Below are 27,103 nucleotides of genomic sequence, written 5' to 3'. Positions count from 1 at the left end.
TGTTGGCTCCTGACCCTTCAGCAGTCAGAAAGGAAGCATCATGAGACAGACAGAGGCCCTAACTGGGAATCACAGCCCTGAGCAAACCATGCTTTCTCTTACTATACAAGAATCCAGGGACTGAGACAAAACCTTCCTCGTCATTTTTGCTACCTTTATTTATTTCTTTAAAGCACGTTTACCCCATTTTGCAGCTGGAAAACTTCCCAGAGTGGCTTACTGAAATATACTCGGAGTCGAGTGTGAATTTCATGCTCTTTATTCAGCTCATAGTAGCAATGAATGAAACATTCCCCCAAACTGTCTAGCTAAATATACATTATTTACACAATGGGCCCCACGTGATTGGCTAATTTCAGGTTGCTCCTGCAGGCCAGTCAGGCTGCTGATTCACTTCATCCAGGTCTCTGATTGGCTGTTCCTGCAGGCCAATCAAGTCGCTGATTCCCTTCCACCTGGAGCTGGATTGGGTGGCTCCTGCGGACCAATCAGACTGCTGCATTCTGGATCCTATTGTTCTAGGATTCAGCTCAGTACATAACACTTACAGAACAAACAAGAGAGTCCCTACCTTCATGCTTACAATGTAAAAAACACTACACAAAAGAAAAGGGGGAAGGGAACAGAGGAAGAAAATGAGCAACCTGTCACCAGTTCTTAAAACAAAGGTGAAGAATCACTTTTGGTATGAGAGCTAGATCTGAAGGTGACCAGGCCTCCATGGGCCAAACCTGCCAGTCTCCTGACATCATGTTGCTTCTTTCCCCATAATGTATTCACTGTGATGGTGAGGATCAAAGAGTTAAGCGGGGAACTCTTGGCTGCTGGAAATCTTAGTCCGCCAACTGCCACACACTCTACTTTTTCTGCACCCCTGCAGAGTTGCAGCATTCACACAGCCGTGTCCACGACACAGAGTAATAATAGGGAGGCTCCACCTGGTGAAATCTAGGACGCTGGGCTGGGAAGAATTAATGACCTTTTGCTTGAAGTTTCCAAATCTAGTCTGGAAAAGATACTTCATGAACATGGCTTTTAAGATTAGATCCTAAGTGGTGGTCGTCCTCACTGAAAGAACTTCTTGCATCTTAGTCTCCAGTACTGAAGGGAAGCACACAATGTTTCCACTGTCATTTGGAAATTTTGACTGTTTGAAGTATGGCAATCCTAGCCAACCCTGATTATTAAAAAAAATACTCTGAGCATGTGCAGTTTTTGCATTTTAAATTCACTTAAATCATGCTACCATCATGGCTATGTGAATAAAATGGGGTTGGCTTCTGCTGCCCTTTGGCTAAACATTCTTCCTTAAGAATAAGCACAATTTGTTGTGCATTTTAGAAGTAAAAATAATAAAATGAGCATCTGTAACTATGGACAGGCCCAGCTGCCCCCCTTCCCCCACTCTTGGTGCCCCCAACTCCCTAACCTGTGGGACCTGCACTTTGACCAAATACACTGCTGCCTATAAGAGCCAAATATCTTGACATAAAAAATGGGAAACTCTTATCTTTTTGTACTTTTTTGGGGCGGGAAACAAAACGAAAAAGAAACATAATCAGCTCACTTGGGGCAGGGAGCCAGATGCTGTTGGACTACAGTTCCCATCATCCCTGACCATTGGCCCTGCAAAGAGGGGCTGATGGGAGCTGGAGTACAGCAACATCTGGAGAGTGCCACATTGGCTGCCCCTGGCTCACACCTGCAATAGAAATAGTCCACCAATATGGGCTTAAAACATATACATATAAGCAGCCCCCATGTCCAAATAGAAATGAAAAGCAGGCAAGCCTGCTTTGACAGTGGAGAGACTTTGCACAGCACACTCACTGCATGACATCAGCTCACATGAGTCCTACTTCCTTACAGTAAGAGAGCGGGCGTGGGACCTGCACAAGCTAGTCACAATGATCTCACCTCTCGGCAGGCATTGCCATCTGGAAACCCATGATGACTTGCTATAATTTTCCACATCTAAAGACCTGGGGGAATTGGTAGGGAGTGGGGTGTGGAGAGAGAGAGAGAGAGAGAGAGAGAGAGAGAAGTGCCAACTAAATCCATGGCAGGCTCCCATCATTTTCCTGCCCGTGCAGCACAGTACAAAGAAACCCTCATGGGGGGTGGGGGTGGGGAGGCAAGGGATGTGTCTCTTTCTGACCACTACAGGCCAGGAGGCAGGCGAAAATAGCTGGTAAATTACAGTCCTGCTATTCTCAGCCCCAGGGAATTACAGGACGCCACAACCTAGGCAAAGGAACTCTCCTTTCTTAAGGACCGGGTGTCTATAAACTTCTATAGCTATAAACAGTGCTGATTTGGCTTGCTATAGGAAACTATATGCAATGGGAAATGCGGACAGGGTGTCTTGTGTGTGCTGCTATACAGAAGACAATCCTCCGTTCTGAAGGGCTGCCAGAGGACAGGCCTCTCTTTGAAGGTGTCCTCCCTTGGGAAGGCTGTCCTGTCCCAAGTCTGGCTGAAAAGATAAGGAGCAATAGAAAGGGAGCCTTGAAACTTCCTATCAACAGTTAGCAGCACCTGGTCAGCAGAGGAAGCAGGCATATCAGTTGTGTGACATCTTCTCTGCCATGGTGAGATGTGTTTCTGTTTCAATGACAGTAATCCTTTCCAGATGTACCGTATTTTTAGCTCTATAAGACGCACCAGACCATAGGATGCACCTAGCTTTTGGAGGAGGAAAACCAGAAAAAAATATTTTGAATCCCAGAACAGCGAGAGGGATCGCTGCGCAGCAAAAGCAGCGATCCCTCTCGCTGTTCTGGCTTCTGGGATAGCTGCGCAGCCTGCATTCGCGCCATAAGACGCACACACATTTCCCCTTCTGTTTTAGGAGGGAAAAAGTTCATCTTATAGAGTGAAAAATACGGTATTTATTATTTCTAAATATTTCTAAATGACCATATGCAAATTTGCACCCTCTTTTTTTGGCAATGATGACCCTAAACATGGATTCTGTCTGTCTGGAGGTGCACCTGCCATACAGAATAGGCATATGGTGCTTATATGTACTTGGGGGGTGAGGGGAAATCACTGTGCCTGGGTACTGGTAGCAAACACAGGACTGGGAATGTGTGGAAGCAAACTTGCCAAATATGCATACAGGAACAGTGGATCTTTATAAGCCACACAAATATGGAAACAACTTTTATCTGTATGCACTTTGCCTCTCATCTTCAAAAGGTGTACATTTTTGTTTCGCATATTTACAGCACATTGGTGAACCACAAGGATTCGAAGATGTTTTAAGCACACACATACATGTAAGAGTAGATTTTGGGGTCAGCAAACTTTTCCAGCAGGGGGCCGGTCCACTATCCCTCAGACCTTGTGTGGGGCCGGACTATTTTTGTGTGGGGGGGGGGAATGAATTCCTATGCCCCACAAATAACGCAGAGATGCTTTTAAAATAAAAGCACACATTCTACTCATGTAAAAACACCAGGCGTGCCCCACAAATAACCCAGAGATGCATTTTAAGTAAAAGGACACATTCTACTCATGTAAAAACACCAGGAAGGCCCCACAAATAACCCAGAGATGTATTTTAAATAAAAGCACACATTCTACTCATGTGAAAACACCAGGCAGGCCCCACAAATAACCCAGAGATGCATTTTAAATAAAAGGGCACATTCTACTCATGTAAAAACACACTGATTCCCAGACCATCCGCAGGCCGGATTTAGAAAGCGATTGGGCCGGATCTGGCCCCGGGGCCTTAGTTTGCCTACCCATGGAGTAGAAGATGTAAGTCAGTAACCTCTGGTTTATATGACGCTAGGTAATGCTTCTCTAAGCACCAGCTTGAGTGGTTTCTGATGGAGATAGCTCTGGTAGGAAAAGAGCAAATGTTAACAGCTGAGCCAAGGGAAAAGATATTCTATTTAATGCAACCAGGTGGAATTAAGAGTGGAATTAAGAGTGGGAGACAGTGCAAGTCTGACCCATGGGGCACACTATTCAGTGGCTGGGGTAGCTTAGTCAGTAGATCATGAAACTCTTAATCTCAGAGTTGTGGGTTTGAGCCCCATGTTGGGCAAATGTTTCCTGAATTGCAGGGGGTTGGACTAGATGACCCTTGTGGTCCCTGCCAACTCTGCAATTCTGTGATTCTATTATCTCAGCAAAACCTCATTGAAATTGAACAGGAAAGCTCTTGTGCTGCTCCTAATCATTGACAGAGTTTGTGCAGGGGACCTTCCTGGTGGACCAAGTCCCCTATTAAACAGAAGAAAGGGTATGTGCTGCCACTTCAGGATTTTTCTGCCTCAGCCAACAAAATTTCTTGGGTGGGCCCCCCATACTTAACATATAAAGTTCTCCAAATCCCAGTGCTCAAAATGATTACCAGCCATGGGTACATTAGGTGCTGCCTGGAACAGAGAGGTCACATCCCTCCCCACCCAGAGGGCTTTTGCAGCCTACATGCCTTGGATAAAGAACAATTTTCAATAATTGACAACAGTGAGGGGAGAGCCGAATGGCAAACGAAGGGGTGGGTGATTTCAGCCATTTATACTCTGTCTGCTTGCCAAAAGGCACTCTGAGCAGACATGCAACCATACAAAATTTAAGAACACAACACAAACCAATTAAAGTTGATTCAGAATTCTTGCATGCACAAAAAATGCTTCCTCCTCCGAAACAAAAAACAGACTTCTTGCAATATGGGAAATGATGGGGAATGGATATAGGAATGGATGCTCAATAAGCACCAGTGTCACCTTACCTCTTCACAAACTCTGTGTAAACAAATCAGGATGAACACCCAATAAGCAGGATGTCTGGAAGCAGCCTCTCTCCTAATTTCATTTCCCTCTGATTAAAGAGAAGCAATGTCTCAGGAGTGCCAAAGGGCTCCAGCATGGAGACAAGCAGTGCTGCTTCCTCTTCTTCTTCTTTTTCAGGGGGTACTCAGGGGTACACAGTACCAGCACATCTTTTTTGTTGTTAAAATGTGTGACACTTTCTGTAACTAAACTTAATGGTGAGTACCAGCACCTGTTTTTCTAGAGAAGAAAGCACTGGAGACAACTATTCTCAGGGACAGAGAGAGGGATTTTTTAAAAAAGTAAATGGGAGAACTAGAATATTTTTCTCTTACATGTTTATTAAGATTTGAAACACACATGTCACTGAGCTTTAAAGTACAACAACTTCCCCTTTGTTCAGTATCTTCCTTTCTTGCATTCTATAGTTTATCACTGCAAAGGTGTATAATATATCTGAAGGTAAGCAGAATCAAAGTGAAAATCTCTGTAGAAATGCTCTAAAAATAAAGAGAGGAGAGGGCAGAGGAAGGGATGTGGTGCAACCAGGGCTATTTTTCTAGAAAAAGAGGTGCCTCCCTTGTTTTCTTATAAAGGCAATGGCACCCACCTGAGAGGTGCCAGAATTCAGTTCCAGCTGGAAAAAAACCCCTGTGTGCAACCCACATTTGGCACCGTCACCCTGAGGACTGGACTCCTGACTTTGACTGGCAGCAAGCGTAAGGATTCAAGGAAAGACATAACATGATGACAGCTGAAGAATAAGAAATATTAGTTTAGCTTCCTGAGCTGACTGCAGAGGGAAGGCCACCAAGGCAGATGATACAGATGTCATAGACCAGATGTGAGATTAGGTCACCAAAGTATAGTAGCCACCACAGAGAGGAAAAATCTGTTTAAAGGTTGCTTGGAGCTGGGAGAAGCGAACTGCAAATATTGTTCTGCTAAGGCAAAACCCCTGATGATACAAGAGTCCTAGAGAAGAACGAAAAGGTAGCCCAGTAGTAAACCATGTGGCAACAAACTGCCTTATTTCGGTCACATTATTATTATTATTATTATTATTATTATTATTATTATTATTATTAATTTATTTATTTATTTATTTATTTATTTATTTGTATACCACCCTTCATCTGCAGGTCTCAGGGCGGTTCACAACATAAAAGTACAACACAAAAATACAGGGGGGGGGCAACCTCTTCACAGAAGACATTGCCTTTTTCTATGACCACAAACCAGAGGTGGGGAGTGGAAGACTTGAAGCAAGGGGTCTCCAAAAGCACAGAGAAACAACTGGCGCTATGGAAGAATCTCAGGGTAGAACCTCCTTCACCAACTTGGTGCTCTGCAGATGTTGAGCTACAGTTCCCATCAGCTGCAGACAGCGTGGCTGTACTAGTTGAGGCTGTTGGGAGTTGTAGTTCAACAACATCTGGGGTTAGCGAAGGCTGAGGTAGAGATCGAGATAGTGTCCCAAATACAAAGGAACCCTAGTGGGAAGGTACTCCCTCAAATGCATTGTTTTCCATAAGAGATATGAGCTTGAGAATTGTAGGAGTGGGCTATGCATGGCAGTGACCGTAACCTTATTACCTTCCTTTGTTTAGCATATGGTGGTCTCAGTGGCGTAGCGTGGGTTGTCAGCACCTGGGGCAGGGCAAGTAATTTGCGCCCCCTAACCCGTGGATTTGCGCACCCTAACCCTAACCCCCAGATGTTGCGGCCGGTGCGGCCGGCCCCCCCTGCACCCCCCACGCTACACTACTGGGTGGGCTATGCATTGAAACCACACACACACACACACTTAAACCTCCGCAGCTGGCATTTAGCCTTCTCAAGAGGCTCCCCCTCATCGCCCCCAGGTCCCAGTAATGTTTCCTGTGCAACCAGAAAAAGGCAAACCCTCTCTACTAATGTTTTCAAATGCGTCTTGGCAGAAACCAGTTGGCATCCTCAGAGGAGCAATGTTACAGCTGCGTGCTGCCCTGTTCCAAGTTGCAGACTGAATAGAGGGCAACAAAATGCAGCTGCAAACTGCAGGGTCTGACACACACACACACACACACACACACACACACACACAGCCCTGGTGGGCCAGAACTACAGGCCAGGATCCAGGCTGTGAATGCAGCCCCTGCGGGCAGATTCGAGAGATCTTTGTGCACAGTCAGTTGTGTTGCAACTGGCCACGCTCTTGCATACACACTTCCTTCCTGTGGATACTTACTCATGGCTCCCTCATCAATCCCTCATGGTTCAGTCACACACCTACCCTGTTTTTCAATTCCTGACATAGTCAAGTCACTAGGAAGTACCTCATTCAATTCATGTCTCCCTCAACCATTTACTTACTGGATTTATATCGTTATATATTCATTAGCAACCACTGTTATTTACCATACAGCCTAGTCTTGCCTAGAGCATAATCTCCTACCATGCACAGGGAGGGTGTGGAACAAGAGGGCCACAAAAATAGAAACAGGGGGCTTTTATTGTGGTGATTCTCATGCATGCAGTTTGTTGCAGCATCTACACGACGACATTGTCACCAAAATGCAAGCCTGCATTTTTTCTTATTCTATTTGATCCAAATTTACCATTTCTGGAGCAGATCTGAGAAGCAAACTGCTACCAATGATCCATTTGCAATGTTCCAGTAACAAGTTTACAGTATTGAGGCCTCACTTTGAAGTAAAGGTAAAGGTAAAGGGACCCCTGACCATTAGGTCCAGTCGTGGCCGACTCTGGGGTTGCGGCGCTCATCTTGCTTTATTGGCCAAGGGAGTCATGTGGCCAGCATGACTAAGCCGCTTCTGGTGAATCAGAGCAGCGCATGAAAAGGCCGTTTACCTTCCCGCTAGAGCGGTACCTATTTATCTACTTGCACTTTGATGTGCTTTCAAACTGCTAGGTTGACAGGAGCAGGGACTGAGCAACGGGAGCTTACCCCATCGCGGGGATTCGAACTGCCGACCTAGGCAAGCCCTAGGCTCTGTGGTTTAGACCACAGCACCACCCACACCCCTTACCACTTTGAAGTACATTTGAAGTACATTATACATACCCCCATCTGGAAACACAGGCAGGCACACACGCGTGAACACACACACATGCACACAGACATGTACACATCCCATCCTTCCTCCAAGCAGTTTGCAGGTCGATATGTGGTACTTTCTATGTTTTTATCTTCACCACAACCTTGTAAAGTAGGTTAGGAAATGGCCAAATTTACGTAGATGTGATGCCAGAAGCCATATTTGTGCTGCTTCCATGTAAAACAGAGCAGCAGGTTGACTTACATCCTATGTAAACAGGAGAGGAGTTGAACGCTCTTTTCTGGGCTCATCCACACCTAGCTTCTGGTCTGCACTTTCTAGGCAATTCAGGTTTTCCACACCTCAGACCCAGAACTTTAAAGCATGGACCTGTGACTGGAAACGCAGCACAAAAGAAAGTCTGGATGAGCCCGTTCTCTCTCATCTTCACATCCATACCATCTGTTCCTTCTTGAGACATCCCCTGCCCCTCTCACTTCCAGTACCAGAGCAGGAAGTGCCTGTACAAAAGACCAAAGGGAGATAAGGCAGGCCAGGGCACAGCTCTCCACGCGTTAACATAGTTTAAGGACAGTTATATGGAAGACAATATTATAAGTTGGGGAGGCAAGGCTCCCCTAAAATATCTTGATTCAGTAAAGGGTAAGAATGTAAGTAAACCCCTAAATTCATGGGTCTAGTAGGGGTTGGATTTTAAGCGGAGTTTTCCTGTGTCCTGGAAACCGCCTGACAGAAGAACCATGACAGGAATGGCCAAGAGATTAACCCATTAAGAAAGCCATTAACAGAGACTCTCTGGGCCAGACAGAAAATGGGGAAAGCCCAGTCTGAAGTGACAGAGGGCCAGAGTTTCAGGAGGGAGGGGCAGAATTGCAGTGGGCAATGAGGTAAGTGAACAGCAGGGGCCAGACAATGCCACTCTGGCCCTGCTGATTATGAACACTAAGACGCTCTGTGATTCTAAAGCCCTTGTGGATCTCACATCTTCGGTCCCTCACAGCACAATCTGACTTCTGTCATTCTCTCTCTCTTTCATATCCTCGCCTAGCAGCTCCCACTATGGAACACCTTCTTCTGCTGATGCCCCTCTTGGGTCTGGTGAGCAGTGACTTGCCATTTGTGCAGAGAGGCTTCTGGGACTTTTCCATGGATGATCCTAATGTCCAAGAAGAGGAAGAGGCGTCTGGCATCTTCCCTACATCAGGAGGAGCCGAAGCTGAGGACATCGTGCCCTTCTATCCAGGCCTCTGCCCCTTTGGCTGCCACTGCCACCTCAGGGTGGTGCAATGCTCTGACCTGGGTGAGTAGGAGCATGGGAGCAAAAAAGCGGCCGAGGATTCTGTTGCAAACAGGGAGTCGGTGGTGTGCCACTGGGTGAGGTAGATAGAGCTAACAAAAGGGCTCAACATATTACAGTCATAAAAGGTAAAGGGACCCCTGACCATTAGGTCCAGTCATGGCCAACTCTGGGGTTGCGGCACTTATCTCGCTTTATTGGCCGAGGGAGCCGGCGTACAGCTTCCGGGTCATGTGGCCAGCATGACTAATCCACTTCTGGCGAACCAGAGGAGCGCACGGAAAGGCTGTTTACCTTCCCGCTGGAGCAATACCTATTTATCTACTTGCACTTTTGTGCTTTCGAACTGCTAGGTTGGCAGGAGCAGGGACCGAGCAACGGCAAGCCCTAGGCTCTGCACCACCCACAGTGCCACGCACCCATTACAGTCATACCTCGGGTTAAATATGCCTCAGGTTGAGCGTTTTCAGGTTACGGTGACCCAGAAGTAACGGAACGTGTTACTTCCGGTTTTCGCTGCTCGCGCATGTGCAGACGCTCAAAATGACGTCACATGCATGCACAGAAGCGGCGAATCGCAACACGCACACATGCAGATGCGGGTTGTGTTCACTTCAGGATGTGAACGCGGCTCTGGAATGGATCCTGTTCGCATCCAGAGGTACCACTGTACTCTGAAAACTATTGTTGGGGAACTTGAAGCACATGGAGCCTGCTATCATGGTCCAAGTTTCAGTCACACACTTGGGGCCCAACTGCCTCTTATACACAAGGAAAGGGGAGCCTCCAAATCCCATTGGACTCCAACTTCCATCGGCCCCGCTAGCATGGTCAGGGATGATGGGTGTGGTGGTCAAAGTGCATTTTATTTTACTTATTCCTTGCATTTAATAGCCCACATTTTCCTCCAACGAGCTGAAGGTGGCAGACATGGTTCTCTGGCTCCTCATTTGATCCCCACAATAACCTTGAGAGGCAGGTTAGGCTGAGAAGCAGTGACTGGTCCAAGGTCACCCAGTGAGCTTCATGGCTGAGTTTTAACTCTGGTCTCCCAGATCTTATTCCAACATGCTAACCACTACACCATACAGAAGGGCCGCAGGTTTTTTGCCCCCCCCCCTTGCAGTCTTCAGTTCCACCCTCTTAGGCAGGGGTCAGCAACCTTTTTCAGCCGTGGGCCAGTCCACCGTCCCTCAGACCATGTGGTGGGCCAGACTATATTGGTGGGGGGTAAACGAATTCCTATGCCCCACAAATAACCCAGAGATACATTTTAAATAAAAGGACACATTCTACTCATGTAAAAACACACAGATTCCTGGACTGTCTGTGGGCCAGATTGAGAAGGCAATTGGGCCGGATCCGGCCCCCGGGCCTTAGGTTGCCAACCCCTGCTCTTAGGCTGCTCTATATTTTGCAATACATGCCTGGTCTTAATGGTGCTCTATCACCCTCTGTTGGTGGTTATGCAAAATAGCAATTAGGAGGCCAACTAAGAGTAAAATGCAAGGTCTTATATAAATGACATATAAAATAAAGGTAACTGATCAACAATTGTAAAAGAAAGAAAGACAAGAAAAAAGGAACTGAGTATTCGCTGACATTGTTTGGAAGCTATATGTTGATGGCCCCATTTATCAGGAGTGATTATGGTTTTGGACTTGAGGGTTCTTCTCAAACTTGTGTGTCAGAATATGACAGTATTATATGCTTGAGAGAGACCTACCCTTGGTTTTGGTCCAAATTATTTCTAGCAACCCATATTGGTGCAAACCTGGAGAGTACCAAGGTGTGTGTGTGTGTGTGTGTGTGTGTGTGTGTGTGTGTGTGTGTGTAACTCTCCATGTGCGTTTTAACAGGAAGGAGGTAAAGGTAAAAGGAAAAGGACCCCTGGACGGTTAAGTCCAGTCAAATGCGACTCTGGGGTTGCAGCACTCATCTCACTTTAGGCCGAGGCCGAGGGAGCTGGCGTTTGTCTGCAGACAGCTTTCCGGGTCATGCGGCCAGCATGATTAAACCCCTTCTGGCGCAACGGAACACCGTGACGGAAGCCAGAGCACATGGAAATGCCATTTACCTTCCCGCTGCAGCCATACCTATTTATCTACTTGCACTGGTGTGCTTTTGTACTATTAGGTTGGTAGAAGTGACAGGAAAGAGGATACAAGTTAGAACAGCGTTCCCAATCCATGCCTAACAAACTCATGTTTAACCCAGAAGTGGTTCTAGGTATTGTTGGGTTTCCAGGCAGGACATGATGGGTGGGCACAGCATCCTCACCCTGCACAGCCTTCTGGAACCCCACATACCTCAAAGGATTAGTGGCTCTGATAGCTCAACAGATTCTGGGCTTTTCAAATCATGCCGTCTTGAGTAGGAAGAGCTGGCAGCCAGGGGACGTTGCATTTTTACTTCAAGGGGAGGGCCTGGCTAGATGAGAGGCAGCACGTGCGTCCAGACTAGTCGGTTCCCCTCCTGCAGTGGCAACACACCTTAGAATCCTGTTTGCTGCAAAGATGGCATCGCTCTTGCTTTTTGCAGGCCCTTAAATTGGTCATTATGGGACATGGGTGGCGTTGGGGTCTAAACCACTGAGCCTAGGGCTTGCTTATCAGAAAGTCGGCGGTTCGAATCCCCGCAACAGGGTGAGCTCCCGTTGCTCAGTCCCAGCTTCTGCCAACCTAGCAGTTTGAAAGCACACCAAAAAAAGTGCAAGTAGATAAATAGGTACCACTCTGGCGGGAAGGTAAATGGCATTTCTGTGCACTGCTCTGGTGTCAGTGTTCTGTTGCGCCAGAAGCGGCTTAGTCATGCTAGCCACATGACCCAGAGAAACTGTCTGCAGAGCGGACAAACGCTGGCTCCCTCAGCCTGTAAAGCGAGATGAGCACTGCAACCCCAGAGTCGTCTGCGGCTGGACTTAACTGTCAGGGATCCCTTCACCTTTACCTTTAAATTGGTCATTAATTTATCTCTGCGGTGCAAGAGTTTCACTCCCAGAATCCTCTGCAACAGTGCAAAGCATTCTGGGACATGCCTGTTTGATTTGCACCATTCTGTATCCCTTTGGGCAGTAAATTATCTTGGGCCAGTCCTGGCTCTGTCCTTCTGGGCTGCTTAGCAACTGCCACAATGATTTAACCTGCCCTATTAACTTTTCCTAACCCCTCTATCCATCCTTCTTCACCTGCTTCATCCAGGTCTCAAGGAAGTGCCTAAGGAGATCTCGCGAGATACAAAATTGCTGGATCTGCAGAACAACCACATTACTGAACTACGCAAAGATGACTTTAAGGGGCTGCATCACTTGTATGTAAGTATGGCAAAAGCTTCCTCTCCTCAACCTATTACCTCAGTCTTTATTGTAAAAGAGGCTTGTGCAAAGGCTTTGAGCCCCTGTCTCTCTGCTCTGCCTGTGGAGAGATAGCCACAACTCTCGCTGCACTCCCTTAAAGCACATTTTTAAAAAGACAGCATTGATCTCCATCTCGTCCTCCTCACCTTATCTGTGCACTACCCTCTGCTGGTAGAATTAGGGTGTGCACCTGCATTTTTCACCCTTGTCAACACAGGGCTTAGCCACACTTACCTTTCCAAGCATAGTTTGCACTTTAAAGCCCCATGTCCAAACACCCTGTTTTTGCTTTTCCTCTGTAGCTTTCCTCACAAAAACCTGCTCTTTAAAGCTGAATCAGAGCTAACAGCAATTCCAGTTTTAAATTCAGCTTTAAAGAAGTAGGTTTTTGCAAGGAAAGCTCTGGAGGAAATAAAAGGGCACTTGGACACGGAGCTTTAAAGTATGGATCTGTGCCTGGGAAAAGCAGAGGAAAGGTAAGTGTGGATAAGCGCTGATGGGGAAATGCACTAGAAAGTGTGGGGCAACACTTGCTTCAATGCAACATAATCTAACCTCCCCACAAATAAATCAGGATGAATGCTCAACAAACAGGTCAGTGCCCTGTCAATCCTCCTGCATTTATCCCTCATTGTGAGAATTGAAGTCAGGATCTCCCCACATAAGCACCCACTCTTAAGGATATAAATAGCTGCCTTGCACTGAGCAAGTCCCCTGGGTACTGTTTATTTTGACTGGTAGCCGTTCTCCAAGATCTCAGGCAAGGACCATTTCCCAAGATTCTTCAAGGTGAAATCCAAGGGATTGAGACTGGAACCTCTGATATGCAAGCCTGGGTTTCCCTTCCCTAATATATCCCTTTCTGGACTGAAATGGTGGAAGGTTTCTTCCTTTCTCACTGCCCCATTCCTGGCCACTGGCAAAGTTACCTGAAGGATGGATTCCATTCCCTGTTCTATGCCCATCCACCACCACCCCATGTACCTCGTTCCTCACGCAGTTTCTTTCTGTGGATGCAGGCCTTGGTCCTGGTGAACAATAAGATCTCCAAGATCCACCCAAAGGCCTTTAGCCCACTGCACAAGCTGCAGAAACTCTACATCTCCAAGAACAACCTGGTGGAGATCCCTCCTAACCTGCCCAGCTCCTTGGTTGAACTCCGCATCCATGATAACAAGATCAAGAAGGTCTCCAAGGATGTCTTCAATGGGCTCAACAACATGAATTGCATTGGTGAGACATGGCTGCTCTATTGGACTGATGCCCACTGGGCCGTTCCTCCCTAGACATGCTTTGTCAGCTGTCCCATTCCATGAGTTTTCTGAGGAACGTTGGGAGCTGGTCAGAATAAGCACTGGTTACTGCTAGGGATGGAAGGACCTGACTCCATCAGGTTCTTGTTCTTTCCCCAATCTTAAATTCAATCCTCCACGTTTCTGCAGCAATTTGCAGTTTCATTTTATTTTATCCTCATCAAAATTTGTCAGCATTTTAGTGCAAATTTCTCTTGATTTTGTATTCTGTTTTTACTAATGTACGCATTTTGTATGCTGTTTTTACTAATGTACGCATTTTTGCAAGCTGTTTCTGCTAACAGAATGCATTCTATCTTAAATCAAGCCATGGCTTAGCCCAAGCAGCGTAGCACCAGCAGGTCAGGGGAGAGCACCATGGCCACGATCTTCCCTCTGGGAGTCTTCACATTCACCAGTTCTCACTAAGCCACAGTTTTGGCTTTTGCATTACCTGCGAACCAAGTCAATATCAGTTTATTTTCTACAGATGCGTTTGTGTTCAAAGCAGTTTATAGAAAATAATGTGTTCGCATTCAATAGCACACTAACCATATTAAATAAAAATTGTATTATAACTAAAATACAAGACTAAGAATCCAAGAATTCCTTTTAAATATATCAGAGAAAATTATGTGAGCATAAAGCTTATCAACAGGTTGCTTAACAATACTCCTTTGCATCTGGCCACCCTAGAGAGAGAAATGGACACAAAACAATTAAAAAGATGCCAAATGTTGGCATTAAATGTGGGCCTGATAAGAATGGGACGCTCTTGTTCTAGCTGACATGTTTTCTCTCCTCACAGAGATGGGAGGGAACCCCCTGGAGAACAGCGGTTTTGAACCTGGTGCCTTTGATGGTCTGAAGCTGAACTACTTGAGGATCTCAGAAGCAAAGCTCACGGGGGTACCTAAAGGTAATGTGCATGAATTCTTTCTCACAGCTACCTCCTTATAGCAATGCTTTACTTGGCTATTCTTAATGTAATTTTCTGGTAGCCAATTGCTCTATAAGACCAATGCATGCTCCTGGCTTTAGGACATGATTTCATTAAAAACATTGATTTGTGGTGCGGGCAGTGCTTTTTTACTAAAAAAATGTTTAGGGGTACTCTCATTTTCCTGCTCTCATTGAAATACTGCCCCTCAATGAGGCCAAACTTAGATTCACAAAATGTTTAGGGGTATGCAGACCCCTGTGTCCGCCCCAGAAAAAATCACTGGTTGCAGGGATAGGCAAGTGGTACAGAAATGTAATCCTATCAATCTTTCTATACAATACATTGATGTATAAAAATAATCTCTCTCCGCCTCCACAACCAGATCTTCCTGAAACCCTAAATGAGCTACATCTGGACCACAACAAGATCCAGGCAATTGAATTGGAGGATCTGATCCGGTACTCCAAAGTCTACAGGTAGTGTGAGCTGGGTTCCTCCAGATGGCTTGTTTATTATTATTTATTTTAACATTTATTAAATTTATATACCACCCTTTATCCAAGGATCACAGGACAGTTTACAGCACAGTAGGTCTACAACTTATGCAAGAGTTGCCTTCTGGGAATCATGCCTACAGCCAAAACCACGTATAGTCAAGACAGATTGGGTTCAGTGCTGGGTGGGATTGCCAAAGTAATTTTTCTTGGAACTCCACCCCAATTTTATTTTATTTTTTTATTTTCTTCCATGCATGTAAAGTCAAATGCACACAAGTTAAATGTGTGTACAGTGGTACCTCGGGTTAAGTACTTAATTCGTTCTGGAGGTAGCCCTAGCTACAGGGGGGCTAGACAGGTTTTTTTTTTGCCCCGGGTGAAGCCTCCAGAGGGGCACTCCAGCCTGTGTGTGTGTTAGTGCAAGTACGCAAATGTGCATGGAGGTATGTGCCAAACTGGGTATTTGAGCCGGGTGTGGGCACCTGCGTCCCTGCAAGCACCATGTTTATGACTCCTTGGCTAGAACAACATGCACAGACCATTAAGAGCCAGAATAGCTGCATAATATAAGCCATCTGCACCTGCGGAAATTTCACAACTATTGTGTTAAGTTTCCAAAGCTTTCTTTGTAAAAAATGTGGTGGGTGGGTGGCAGGGAATGCAGGGAGGACAGAAATCAATGAGGGAAAACATCTGAGGCAAATATTTTGTTCATGACATCATGCAGATAGATGACTTTCCCAACTCATTTAGCTTTCAGATATCTAATATTTCCTCCAAAAGATAGAATAGGAACAAAAATGGGAGCCCTATTCATGCATTCAAAAACAGACTAGGAGGTCTTCAACAGGGGAGGGGGGGCAGAAAATTTCAGGATGGAGTGAGCACACCTCACAGGCAAATATAGACAGGGTTCGCCTCTTTCCCAGTGTAAACCCTTGCCCGTTTTTAAATATATATATATTTAAGGAAGAGGCTGGTAGTTATAGGGATATATATAAACAGGGCAGGTACAGTTCTTTATAAGGAACAGACACAAGAAAATAGAGGCAGCTGGAGCTTTTTGTAAAGCAGATTTGAAGCTGGTATGAGTTTGTAGCATTGACTTGCCCTCAGAACCATCAACTCCTAAATAGTCCTGCCATTTCAAGTCTCAGCCAGTAGAGGGAGAAAGAGCCATACTTATTAGTCCTGATTCCTAGGCCACTTTTCAGTGTGATGCTCCTCATACACCTTCCTTCTTTGGTTGGCTGGTTGCTTATTAAGCACATTTCTATCCTGCTTTTCTACCACCGTCCTGAAAGCGGCTCTCACACAACAGATGCTCCATGAACCACACTGTTTACCCCAAAGCCACCAGACCCTCTAGATGAGGCACTTGCACCTGAGGCTCTTTCCCATGGGGCACTCTCTGTCAGAGGACTCTGCGGAGGAAGAGGGCACAGGCCAGAGCAGGAAGAGAGACTGTTCTCGCCCTGGCCTAGTTATAGCCACTTCCCTCCTGATCACCACACCTGGAGACCTGCTTGCCACAGCAGGTGTAGGAACAGGCTAGGTGGCGGGAGGGATTAGGCAAGAGGATCTGTAGAGGTCCCACGACAGCTTTATCTCCATCTTCCACACTTAAAGGAATGCTGCCAGGGGCAAACTCTGTCTCTGACTGGAATGTTGAGCCTTGAATTTGCTGGCCTAAACCATAAATGCAAACAAACCAGGACGAATGCTCAATAAACAAGATGGCTTGCTTTTCCCTGATCCCTCTCTACCTCATCCTCTCTTATTTTATAGTTAGGTGGACACTGGCTGAACGCTGCATGTAGCTGTAATGGTTTGTAGTTGCAACTGTTTAAGCCCCCATTTTATACCAGCAACACATTTCTTCTCTTCTCCACACACCTGAAACATGAAGCTTCTAGCAATCAGAGAAAGAACTGGAGGAAGGACATTAAGGAAGCAGAAAAGAGGCAGAGTGACAGCCAGCCATATTCCAAATCCAGACTTGGCAATGGGGGCTTCCCAACCCCAGGCCCCTATTGGCCAAACGGAAGATACTGATCAGTTGATTAGGCAAGGAAAGAAGGCCTGGCTAAGCTTGAGGTTTCATGCTGCCTCTCTGCCAGCCACAGGGACCCAATGTTGCACAGCCATACGCTTTGGGGCTTGAATGTGACTCTGCTGGGTACCACCTTCTGAGTCACAGATGCACCGGGCTCTGGACTAGGGTGGCCAGTTATGCATCACCAAAAAAGGAGGGCAGAAAGGATATCAATTTGCCTACAATGTGCATAGGTAATTTATAGGTATAGATGCAAAACTAGAAATAATTATCAAACAGAAAAATGGTACATCTCACCATATTGGGAATGACAAGAGGTGTATTGTACACCTACTTGGTCTGCTGACCAGGTGCTGCTAACTGTTGATAGAAACCCCTAGCCCCCCCCCTGTTTTATGGTTCCTTATTTTTTTAAACAGACTGAGGTCAGCCCTCGAAACAGAGGATCCTTTCAAATAAAGGACTGTCCTCTGGCAACCCTACAGAACAGAGGATCACCCTGTGTAAAGGAGGGCCGCTGGCCATCCTAATTTTGGCTGTAGCCCTGAACACCCTCCCATCTCCCCCATTACTCTTCAAGAGTCCAGCCTACATCAAACTCCTGCCCTTTTCCAAGAGACAGATTTTGATTCACTTGACCTTGGTGATATTTGGAAGCCGCTGTTGCTTTCCCTGTTTTCTTTGTCACCTCCCCTTCCTTTCCTCCTGCTAGGCTGGGCCTGGGACACAACAACATCCGCATGATTGAGAACGGCAGTCTGGCTTTCCTGCCCAGCCTACGTGAGCTGCACTTGGATAACAACAAGCTGTCACGAGTTCCTCCAGGACTGCCTGGCCTCAAGTTTCTGCAGGTACCAGGGGGTCGGGGGTGGTTTGTGGCAGAGGTGAGCAAATGCAGGACCAGTTTCAGGAGTAGGCAAGTTTGGGCAGCTGGTAGGACCCTACATTCATGAAGGTATCCAGCAACTGAGAACCAGGACCATCAGTGTTGCAGATAGGTCATCTTGCAGCTTTCTCTTTAGGCTGGGATGTGTTTTGCTTGAGTTGTGAAACAAACAATTAACATTTTTCTTCTCCCCAACCATCATTTCATGCTTTGCAACCGCCTCTACATTCCTGATATATTAACAGTAGGGGTGAACTAGATCTGGCCAGATCCTTTTCTTCCCAACTGCCTGTGGGTCAAGTTTGATCAGTGGGCAAGGCCACCCATCAGTTAAATCACTTGATCTCACAATGGCATCGGGAGAACTATTTCTGCCCGTGCAGACACAAAGCTGGCACAAAGTGTCTTGTACAGAGCTATGCAAGCCGCAGCACTGCGCACCAGCTGCGCATCAGGTAAGTGTTGGGACTTGCAAAGCACAAGGCTTTACAGGGACTGCAGACCAATCACCAATGCCTGCTCTGGGGCTCCCTTTGGCCCAACTGCATCTTTATCTGCCCCCCAACTGATGTTATGTATGGTGTCAGGCAAGTGAGCATGGCTTGGTCAAAACAGGCAAATGTGGAGGCCTGGTGGGTCTACGTAGGCCTGAAGGCAAGAGGTTTCCAAACAAATACAGTTTGCCAACCTTGATAATTATAATTTTTAAAAAACACCGTTTGAGCATGTGAAGTTTTGCATTTTAAAAACTCATTGAAATCACAGCACCGTCATGGCTAGGTAAATAAAATGGGAGTTTCTTTTGCTGTCCTGAAGTTAAACACATTCACTTCTTTGAAAAGAAAATCAACAGTAGAGATTCCCAAGATGCTAAAAAAATGTAGGCCAACAGCTCATTCAGCATATTGTCTGCAGTCCTATGAAACCACAGCACACAGCTGAGCTTACCTTGAGGAGCCTTGCAGGATCTGAGTTGTCATATCAAAGGAGAGCTCTTTCCCAGGTCTCAGCTGCTTCACAAGCTGACAAACGCAAACTCAGCAGATCTTCCACCTCTGGGTAACCAAGTCTCACTTCTCCTTCCACAGGTTGTGTACCTTCACTCCAACAACATCACTCACATTGGTGTGAACGACTTCTGTCCCGTAGGCTTTGGGGTAAAGCGGGCTTCGTACCACGGCATCAGCCTCTTTTCCAACCCTGTGCCCTACTGGGAGGTCCAACCAGCTACTTTCCGCTGTGCTACGAATCGCTTGGCTATCCAGTTCGGAAACTACAAGAAATAAAGAAGTTAGAGGAGGGTGATGGGGAGGGAGGGTGGGATGAAGGGACAGAGAAAGCCATTGGGAATACTGGGGGTAGGGGTGGGGGGTGAGCAAGGGAATGTGGAAAAGCAAAGGCCATTCTGGGGAGGAGGGAGCCAGTGGGGAGGACCCAGTCAGGGTAATTAAAGAGACCTGGCAGAATACCAGCCAATGCCCAAGGAAGAGAAAGGGATAGGATGGGAAGGGAAGGGAAGGGAAGAGTTGACATGTGGAGGGAAAGAGGTACAGATCTTACAATTTGACCAGCTTCGACCATCAGCCCATACAATAACGCTGCATTTTCAATGAATTCGTTGTGCTAGACAAACATGGTTGTTCCTTTGGGAAGGATCACTACTGCTGCCCTGGGGTGGGGCAGGATGTGAGGGATGCAGAGGATTCTCCACCACCAGAAGTTGCCGTCGTTGGAGAAGGGCTCCAGCTTGGTTTTAGGGCCCATGCTCTGCATCCAGAAGATCCCAAGTTCAACCCCTGGCACTTCCATGTCGGTTTAGGCATGTCCCCTGTCTGAAATACTGGAGAGCCACTGCCAGTCGGTGCAGACAAAAGATGGATCAATGGTCTGGTTCAGTATATGGCAGTTTCCTGTGCTTCTTTCTATCAGACGCTCTTAAGGCAGATTCACAAATTACAGCTTTTTACGCTCAAGTCCATGAATCCATGAGGTCACATGTATTGGTAAACAAGGCAGTGGCCATATCAGTGCATTCCCCACACCCCATACATTGAGGTGAACCTTTCCCAATCCACTATAGCCATTTCTACATTACAGTGTGCATGTATCTCAACATGAAAGTGTAGGCCTGTATGTGCACAATAACGTAACATGGGAATGATTCCTGAATTGCATGCACAGATTTAGTCCTTTGCCGACTACCCAAATGGCTGTGGGTGCTCTTGGCAAATATCTATGTGAGAATATTCCCCCCTCCCCGCCCCCGTAAAGCAGTTGTACCATCCAGTTTCCAGAGGGGATGCCATTTTCCAGACTCCAACCTGTAGATCTGGACAGCCGTGCACATTATAGGAAGTGCTGAAAACTGAGTGCCCATGTGAATTCTGCATTTCTTTTACTGCATTTGCTCAAACTTCAAAAACAGCCTCTGTGTGTTAAAAAAAGAAAGAAGAGGGAAACACTGCTGATGTTACAAATGTATACCAATTTTATACCAGCTTAGTCACGGTGGTTTCCTCTGACACAATCCTGGAAAGTGAAGTTTGGTGAGCAAAACTGAAAATTCTCTGCTCCCTCCTCCTATACATTTCCCAGGGTATTCTGGGGAAAGGAAATGACCATAAAATCAGTTTCAGGCTGTAGTGTAGCCATTTTAAATCTGAGTGGCAGCCCCTAGCAATTTGGCTTCCAAATCAGAGTGATCCGAGACACCCATTATTCTGCTCCCATTGAGATCTTTATTGTAGAAAAATATCTACAATAGGGGTCTTCTGGGTGCACATGGCACCTGAAAATGGCGGGTGTACAATAATGTTAAGATCGGAACAAACCTTTTGCGGCCTTCTTGGCCCTATGCAGACATTCAAAGGATAACACGAGTGTGAACGCAGCCCCCCAACCCCGTGTGACCACAGAGCATCGTTTCAGCTCAACCCCACAGCTCCTCCTCCAATCTAGCTCCTAACTGCCACATCTGGCCCCATGTTTGTGGTAGGGTTGGGCAGATGCTGGGAGCCAGCGGCTGAGCATCACCGCTCCTATTTTCACTCCCTTTTGCAATGAGGAAAGCCCAGCCAAGTGAGTGACAGCATGTGCTGCCTCCAACCTGGCCAGGCTCTGCATAGAGGGGGAGGCTGCCCTGGAGTCCCCTGCGGTGGGATAGGGCAGGAGCAGGGAACCTTTTCAGCCCAGGGGCTGCCTTCCCATTCTGGGGAGTGCCAGTCGGGGCCAGAGGCAAAAACCGGCCAAGCAACGAATGTAGGCTAGACATGTATGCTTTGCACAGTATGCTTTGCACAGAATGTTTCCTTTGCACAGTAGGCTAGACACCTCCTCCAACCACCATCCAGACAAACAAGAGTCGTTGCAGCCAGGGCACATTACAGCCAGACCAAGACGCTGCGGCCTGGGGAGGGTCCCAGGGGTCTGGGGCAGGGGGAAGGGAGGTGCTCCCTCAGTTCCCAACCCCTCCTCTGCCTTGCCTTTGCTTACCTGGGTGCCTGAGGGGCTCTCAAAGGCCAACTTCCCTGAGCCATTCCAAAATGCAGAAGCTGGCAGTGCTGATCGCCTTGAAGGCCCAAACCCCAAGGACAGTGTCCAGGCTCCCTGAGGCTCAGAGGGTGGTGCCAGGTAGACGTGAGGTGGGTGTAGCCTGATAAGGTGGAGGTGAGGTCTAGTAGTGCTTGCTGGGGCCACAGAGGACAACAGGGCTTGCCTGTGCAGCCCTGGTGCCTCAGGAGGGAAGCCTGAAGGACAAGAGGGAAGGGGGTGGGGGACAGCCCACCTCCCTCTCTGAATGCTGTCCCTGAGACCCAGAAAAGGAAGCTGAAGACCCTGACATTTCAAGTCAACTCTCAGACATCAAGCAACCCCAAATCAGATTCAGAGCACAGATTTCAGGCCCAAGCACTGATCGCTGCTGGATGTGGCCGAGGCACCCCTGGAGAGGATGCTGAAGTTGGTTAGGGACGACTGGAGAAAACAAATAAAACAAATGAATTTCCCCATCCAAGTTCTGCAGGGGGTGGGAGGAAATCAATGTGGGAGAACACATGAAACCCCCTGGAGAAAAGGGGAGGTGTTGCAACAAAGCTTGTCTGAAGCTATTTGTATTTTTAAATATATATAGAAGGAATGTTCTTAGAAGAGTGAGGCTAGATTTTAAGGCAAGATCCAGCAGCTCCAGAATAGAAGGGAAAGGGTGTGTGCATATATATATATATATATGCCCCGCCAATGAAGGAACTTATGTCACAGCTACCTTTTTTGCATGGCTTCTTATATGTGTTTATGACCCAGCAAAAGTGATGCCTGTGTATACAAAGAATGACAGTTGATTGGGGCTGCAGGAGAATAATTTTGGAGATGAAAACCCCAGTTTATGCTCACTTCCTTTAGTCCAGTATTGCATGGTGGAATTCTCTCTTTAATTCAAGGAACTCCAGTTTTGGTTCCGCTTGCTCTCCCTGTGCACTGCAGTGTCTCTCCTATGCACAGCCACTTGGCAGCCATCTACACAGCATCTGGCAACCCCTGTGGCTTCTTCCCTAGTGCCTTAAAATTAACTTCGCACCACCACAATGCCTTTGATTGCATTTCCTAAACTGTCAGCAGGTGGATCTGTTGCTTTGCTTAGCCATTTGGTTAAAGTGAGGAGGGGGACAAAACTTGGAAGGTCAGGAAGGTGGTTGCTCTTACAGATAACTTGCATTCCCACAGTGACCTATGTAGAAAATAAAAACCGTTTTAATGGATAATGGTACCCATTTCCTTCAGAATCTTGAGGCTGGGACCTCTGGCCTCCTTGTGAATTTGACTTCTAAGCCTTCGGCTCTCTATCTGGATGTAGGGAATGTCTTTGTAAGACTGTCTTTGCTCTCTTTTTAAAAACATCTCTTTGGGTTGTTGTTTTTTAAACGCTCTCTTAAACCATGTGCAATATTAACTTCTGTAAAGGTGTCCAATAAAGTTAGTGATAATTGCTAACCTTTAATGGCTGTGTATCATTTTGTGGAGGTGAATAGAGTCTTTCCTACTTGGAAACGTCTGTTCTGGACTGATTTGGGTACAGATCACCACCTTCTGAGGGAGTCCAATCCACTGTTAAACTGTCAGAAAGTTCTTACTGATGTTTAATGTAACACCTCCTATTATAGAAACCATTCAATATTTCTGTGATATCATAATAGAAAACCTTTGGCTTCACAATTATTGCTAAATGCAAATCTATTTTCTTCCATAAATGTACAAATTATTACTAAAATCTCAATATCAAATATTTAAATATTTAAGTGTTTTCTTCTAAAAATGTGTATATGTGTATTCATTTCCTTATTAGAAGCAAATCTGTTACACCTGCTTCTTATATACATACAGGTCCCTCTTTACAAACTTTTTCTATGCAAAAATTCACTTATCCAAACATGAGGAATTAGTACCCAAACCTCAGGGTAGTAACCATAGATTCAGATATCCAAACAGAGAGCATTATTTTTCTTTCTTATTTGCTTTTTGCTGGTTGGTTGAGGAATGGAGGGAGGGATTGGAAAAATGAGCATTTTTTTCCTAAGTTTTCTTGGGTTGGGAAGACTTTTCAGGGACAAAATGCCACAGTGACAAACACATTAGAAATTTCCCCATAGGAATCAATGGAAATTGTCAACTTGTTATGTGAACATTTGCCTAACAAATGATTTCCAGGCAGGGGTGCCAAGCTGAATAAAATATTGGAGGCGAGGGTGGCAGGTAGGCCCTGCCCTGCATAATCAATCACATGACACAGTGCGCACGCACACACTATTTGAATGGCAATGCCCATCAACTATGGGAGGACAAGCCCCCTCAAATATTTTGCGGGGGGGGGGGCTGAAGACCCCTCAAGCCCCCAGGAGTTGGCTCCTATGTTTCCAGGGAGTGCACCATGTTCAGTAAGTGGGACCGGCATGTGCATGTGTCAAATTTCATTTCTTCATTTTCTCCCTTACTGTTATGATGGACATATCATCCCAATTAACTTTATGATTTCCACTTGTTCCCATATCAAATTAATTATTGCTTTCTTGGAACCCAATTCTTTTATCATGATTATGAAAATATTATCCTTGCTATAAATATATATGAAATCTGTGTTTGATACATTCTGGCTATACATATTGTGTGCATAGTTTTGAAGACATAATAGGAGTTCTGCCCTTATCTGGACCTGGAACCAAAATTCTGAATGTGGATATGTTAGGATAGGCTGGTTCACGTTGCCTGCTCAGCATGTAATGCTGGGTGAAAGAACTTAAAGCTTCTCATAAATTGAATTCTGAGGTTGCCTCTTTGATGTGCTTTAGCCAGGGCCAGCCCACCCTTGAGGCAAGGTGAGGCAACCACCTCAGGTGGCAGGATCCACAGGGGCAGCAGGTCCCAATGTAGATATTTACTCCCACCTTGTTCCTGATGTAGATCTTCACTCACTCAGCCCCTCCAAGTGCCCCTATTTTCCAAGGACATCCCTGATTTAGAGAAGCCGTCCCAGTCTCTGATTTGATCCTTGAATGTCCCACTTTTCCTTAGGATGTCCCTATTTTCATTGGAGAAATGTTGGAGGGTATGGAGTTATCTGACCCCTGAGCCATCTGAAGGGAAGTTTTTTTTTTAATGTTTTATTATGTTTTATGTATGTTAGAAGCTGCCTAGAGTGGCTGGGGCAACCCAGGAAGATGTGTGGGGTATAAATAGAAAAATTATCATTATGTAATGGGATGTTCCTATTTTCATCGAATAAATGTTGGAGGGTATGCTCCTGGCAGGGAGGAAGATACCATTTTGCCTCAGGTACCAAAATGTCTTGGGCCAGCCCTGGCATTCTCAAAGACTATAGTCCACAGCAGGGCTCTTGATCAGCTCAGCTCCTCTTTTGTTCCAGTGGACTTTGTGCAGGAGAATGTGTCAGCAGGCCCTATAGGTTGCCTCTTTCTTGCTCCCAGACAGGAAAGCCTCTACTGTGTCAGCTGCGATAGGGAAATTAGCTAGACTAGGATGGGATATGGCTTGGGCTATTGCCTAGTATCCTGGGGCTCAGGCCCTAAGAGACAAAAAGCTTGGGTAGTGTCTGTCACAAGGGGGCAGACTCAGAGACTGAAGATACATTTGCACACAAGAAATATCTCAAGTCTTTACAGTCAACTAGAATTGTGCAACCTGAATTTGCCAGTGTGAGTCCACTTGGTCCAACATTCCCTTTTACAAGAAGAGGACTCTATAATTTAAAACATGTAGCTAATGCCTTCCAGGGTGCTTTTTAGACAGAAGCAAGTGGAAGGATTTGAGCCAATGCCTTCACAGGGCTGGGGAAGGGGATTTTTATTGCCTGCCAAAGGGAAAAGCATTGTTGGGAGCAGTCCATTCTAGGACAGAGAGAGGATAATTGTTTTCTCCCCTCCCCCTCCCTGGACTCAGACTGGCTCTAACAGCATCACCAAGAAAGACAGCAGCAGCAGTAAGTGGTGATGCTGACATGAAGCGGTGGGAGGGATGTGGGTCCAGAAGGCCATTCTGGAGGGTGGGGGGTTGTATAATTACAGCAAGGGTGTGGAACAGGACCTCTGGTGCCTTGTGTGAATTCTGTGCGGAGGAGAGGGGGCAGCCAAGCTGCAGGACTTATTATCACTGCAGCATCTCAGTTTTCAAAGGGCATCACAGAATATCAGTACACACTGCCCACTTCTCTGAGCAGTGAGGTGTTCCAGGGACAAGGCTACAGTTTGGATATGAGAGGGGGGGAGAGGGGAGAGAGAGAGAGGACTTGTAGTTATTTAATCATGGTGCCTTTATAATTTTCAAATACACGAGGAAGCAGCCTCCTAAAAACAGGCAGCAGAAAACCCAGTTCCCGCTTGCTCCGACTGAGCACATCAGGAGACGAGGAAGTGGGAAGGGGGATAAGCCCTCAGGCTCTACCTCTGCAGGAAACTCACCAGGGACATTAAGAAGAAGAAGCATCAAGGTTATTTTGGCAATTCCCGAGCCATTAATTCACACTTACCTTTTGCTCCGCTCTTTCCAGGGACAGACTTTGGTAATCTTTGGTAGTGTGGCACCCTGAGCGAGGCCAAAATTTGCTGCCCCAAAATGGATCTTCTCAATTATGGCTACCCCCTCAGCTCAGCATCCTGTGCAAGGGAACCACCGTCACTCCCAAAATCTGGCATTGGATCCATGCTTTAAAGCTTCGTGTCTGAGCACTCTTTTTGTCCCGGAAAACCTGCTCTTTGAACAACATTTTGGGAGCAAAATAAAAGGGTGCTTTAAAGCGCAGGCTGTGCCTGTAACGTGCAGAGGAAAGGTAAGTGTTGATTTGCCCACTCACAGGATGATGAACAAAGAAAGATGGAGGTATTGTGGGGCCTTACATCATGAGGGGAGGCCATGTGGCCCTCCAGAAGCTGCTGAACTACAACTCCCATCATTCCTGACCATTGGACATGTTTGCTGGGGCCAATGTGAATTGGAGTCCAACAACATCTAGAGGGCAAAAGATTCTCCACCCTTTCTTTGGAGATAGGAGGACTTAGGCTGCATCCATACCAAACAGTAAAAGCACATTATTTCCCTCCAAGAACACCTGTTCCAGAATTCCTTTTGATTTTGGGAGCTTTAAGAAGGGCAATACGAGTTCACTAGAGGCAGGCAAATATAAAGGTCAAGGTCAAGGGGTGTGACTTGGTCCACTGACCTTTGTGGCGATCCAGGCAGGTCCCTGGAAAGGAGACTGTCTGGGAAGTCTAAGTGCTGCAGGTGACACCAGACACCTTTTTCTCCAGGCCACCTGGCAAGTGAGAAGGGAGACAGGGCAACCAAAATGAAAAAAGACTGGGAGCAATCACCCTATTAGGAAGGCTACAGTGTTTCGGTTATTGTAGTGGGGGAGGGGGGAGG

General features: G+C 46.4%; 1 protein-coding gene across 1 annotated transcript in view; it reads left to right on the top strand.

Annotated features, from left to right (window-relative positions):
- BGN (biglycan) overlaps window positions 1-23,171 on the top strand; it is a 48,639-nt gene extending 25,468 nt beyond the window's left edge. The window contains exons 2-8 of the mRNA XM_053371097.1: window positions 8,904-9,152; window positions 12,350-12,462; window positions 13,524-13,737; window positions 14,605-14,715; window positions 15,122-15,215; window positions 18,005-18,143; window positions 19,267-23,171. Of these exons, the coding sequence (XP_053227072.1) occupies window positions 8,912-9,152; window positions 12,350-12,462; window positions 13,524-13,737; window positions 14,605-14,715; window positions 15,122-15,215; window positions 18,005-18,143; window positions 19,267-19,464 (1,110 nt within the window). The 5' untranslated portion in view covers window positions 8,904-8,911 and the 3' untranslated portion in view covers window positions 19,465-23,171. The remainder of the gene's footprint in view (window positions 1-8,903; window positions 9,153-12,349; window positions 12,463-13,523; window positions 13,738-14,604; window positions 14,716-15,121; window positions 15,216-18,004; window positions 18,144-19,266) is intronic.
- The last annotated feature ends 3,932 nt before the right edge of the window (window positions 23,172-27,103 follow it).

Source organism: Podarcis raffonei, chromosome 17 (genome assembly GCF_027172205.1).
Source record: "Podarcis raffonei isolate rPodRaf1 chromosome 17, rPodRaf1.pri, whole genome shotgun sequence".
NCBI lineage: Eukaryota > Metazoa > Chordata > Lepidosauria > Squamata > Lacertidae > Podarcis > Podarcis raffonei.
Note: the sequence above shows the minus strand (reverse complement) of the source record. Positions and strands in the feature narration are given on the sequence as shown.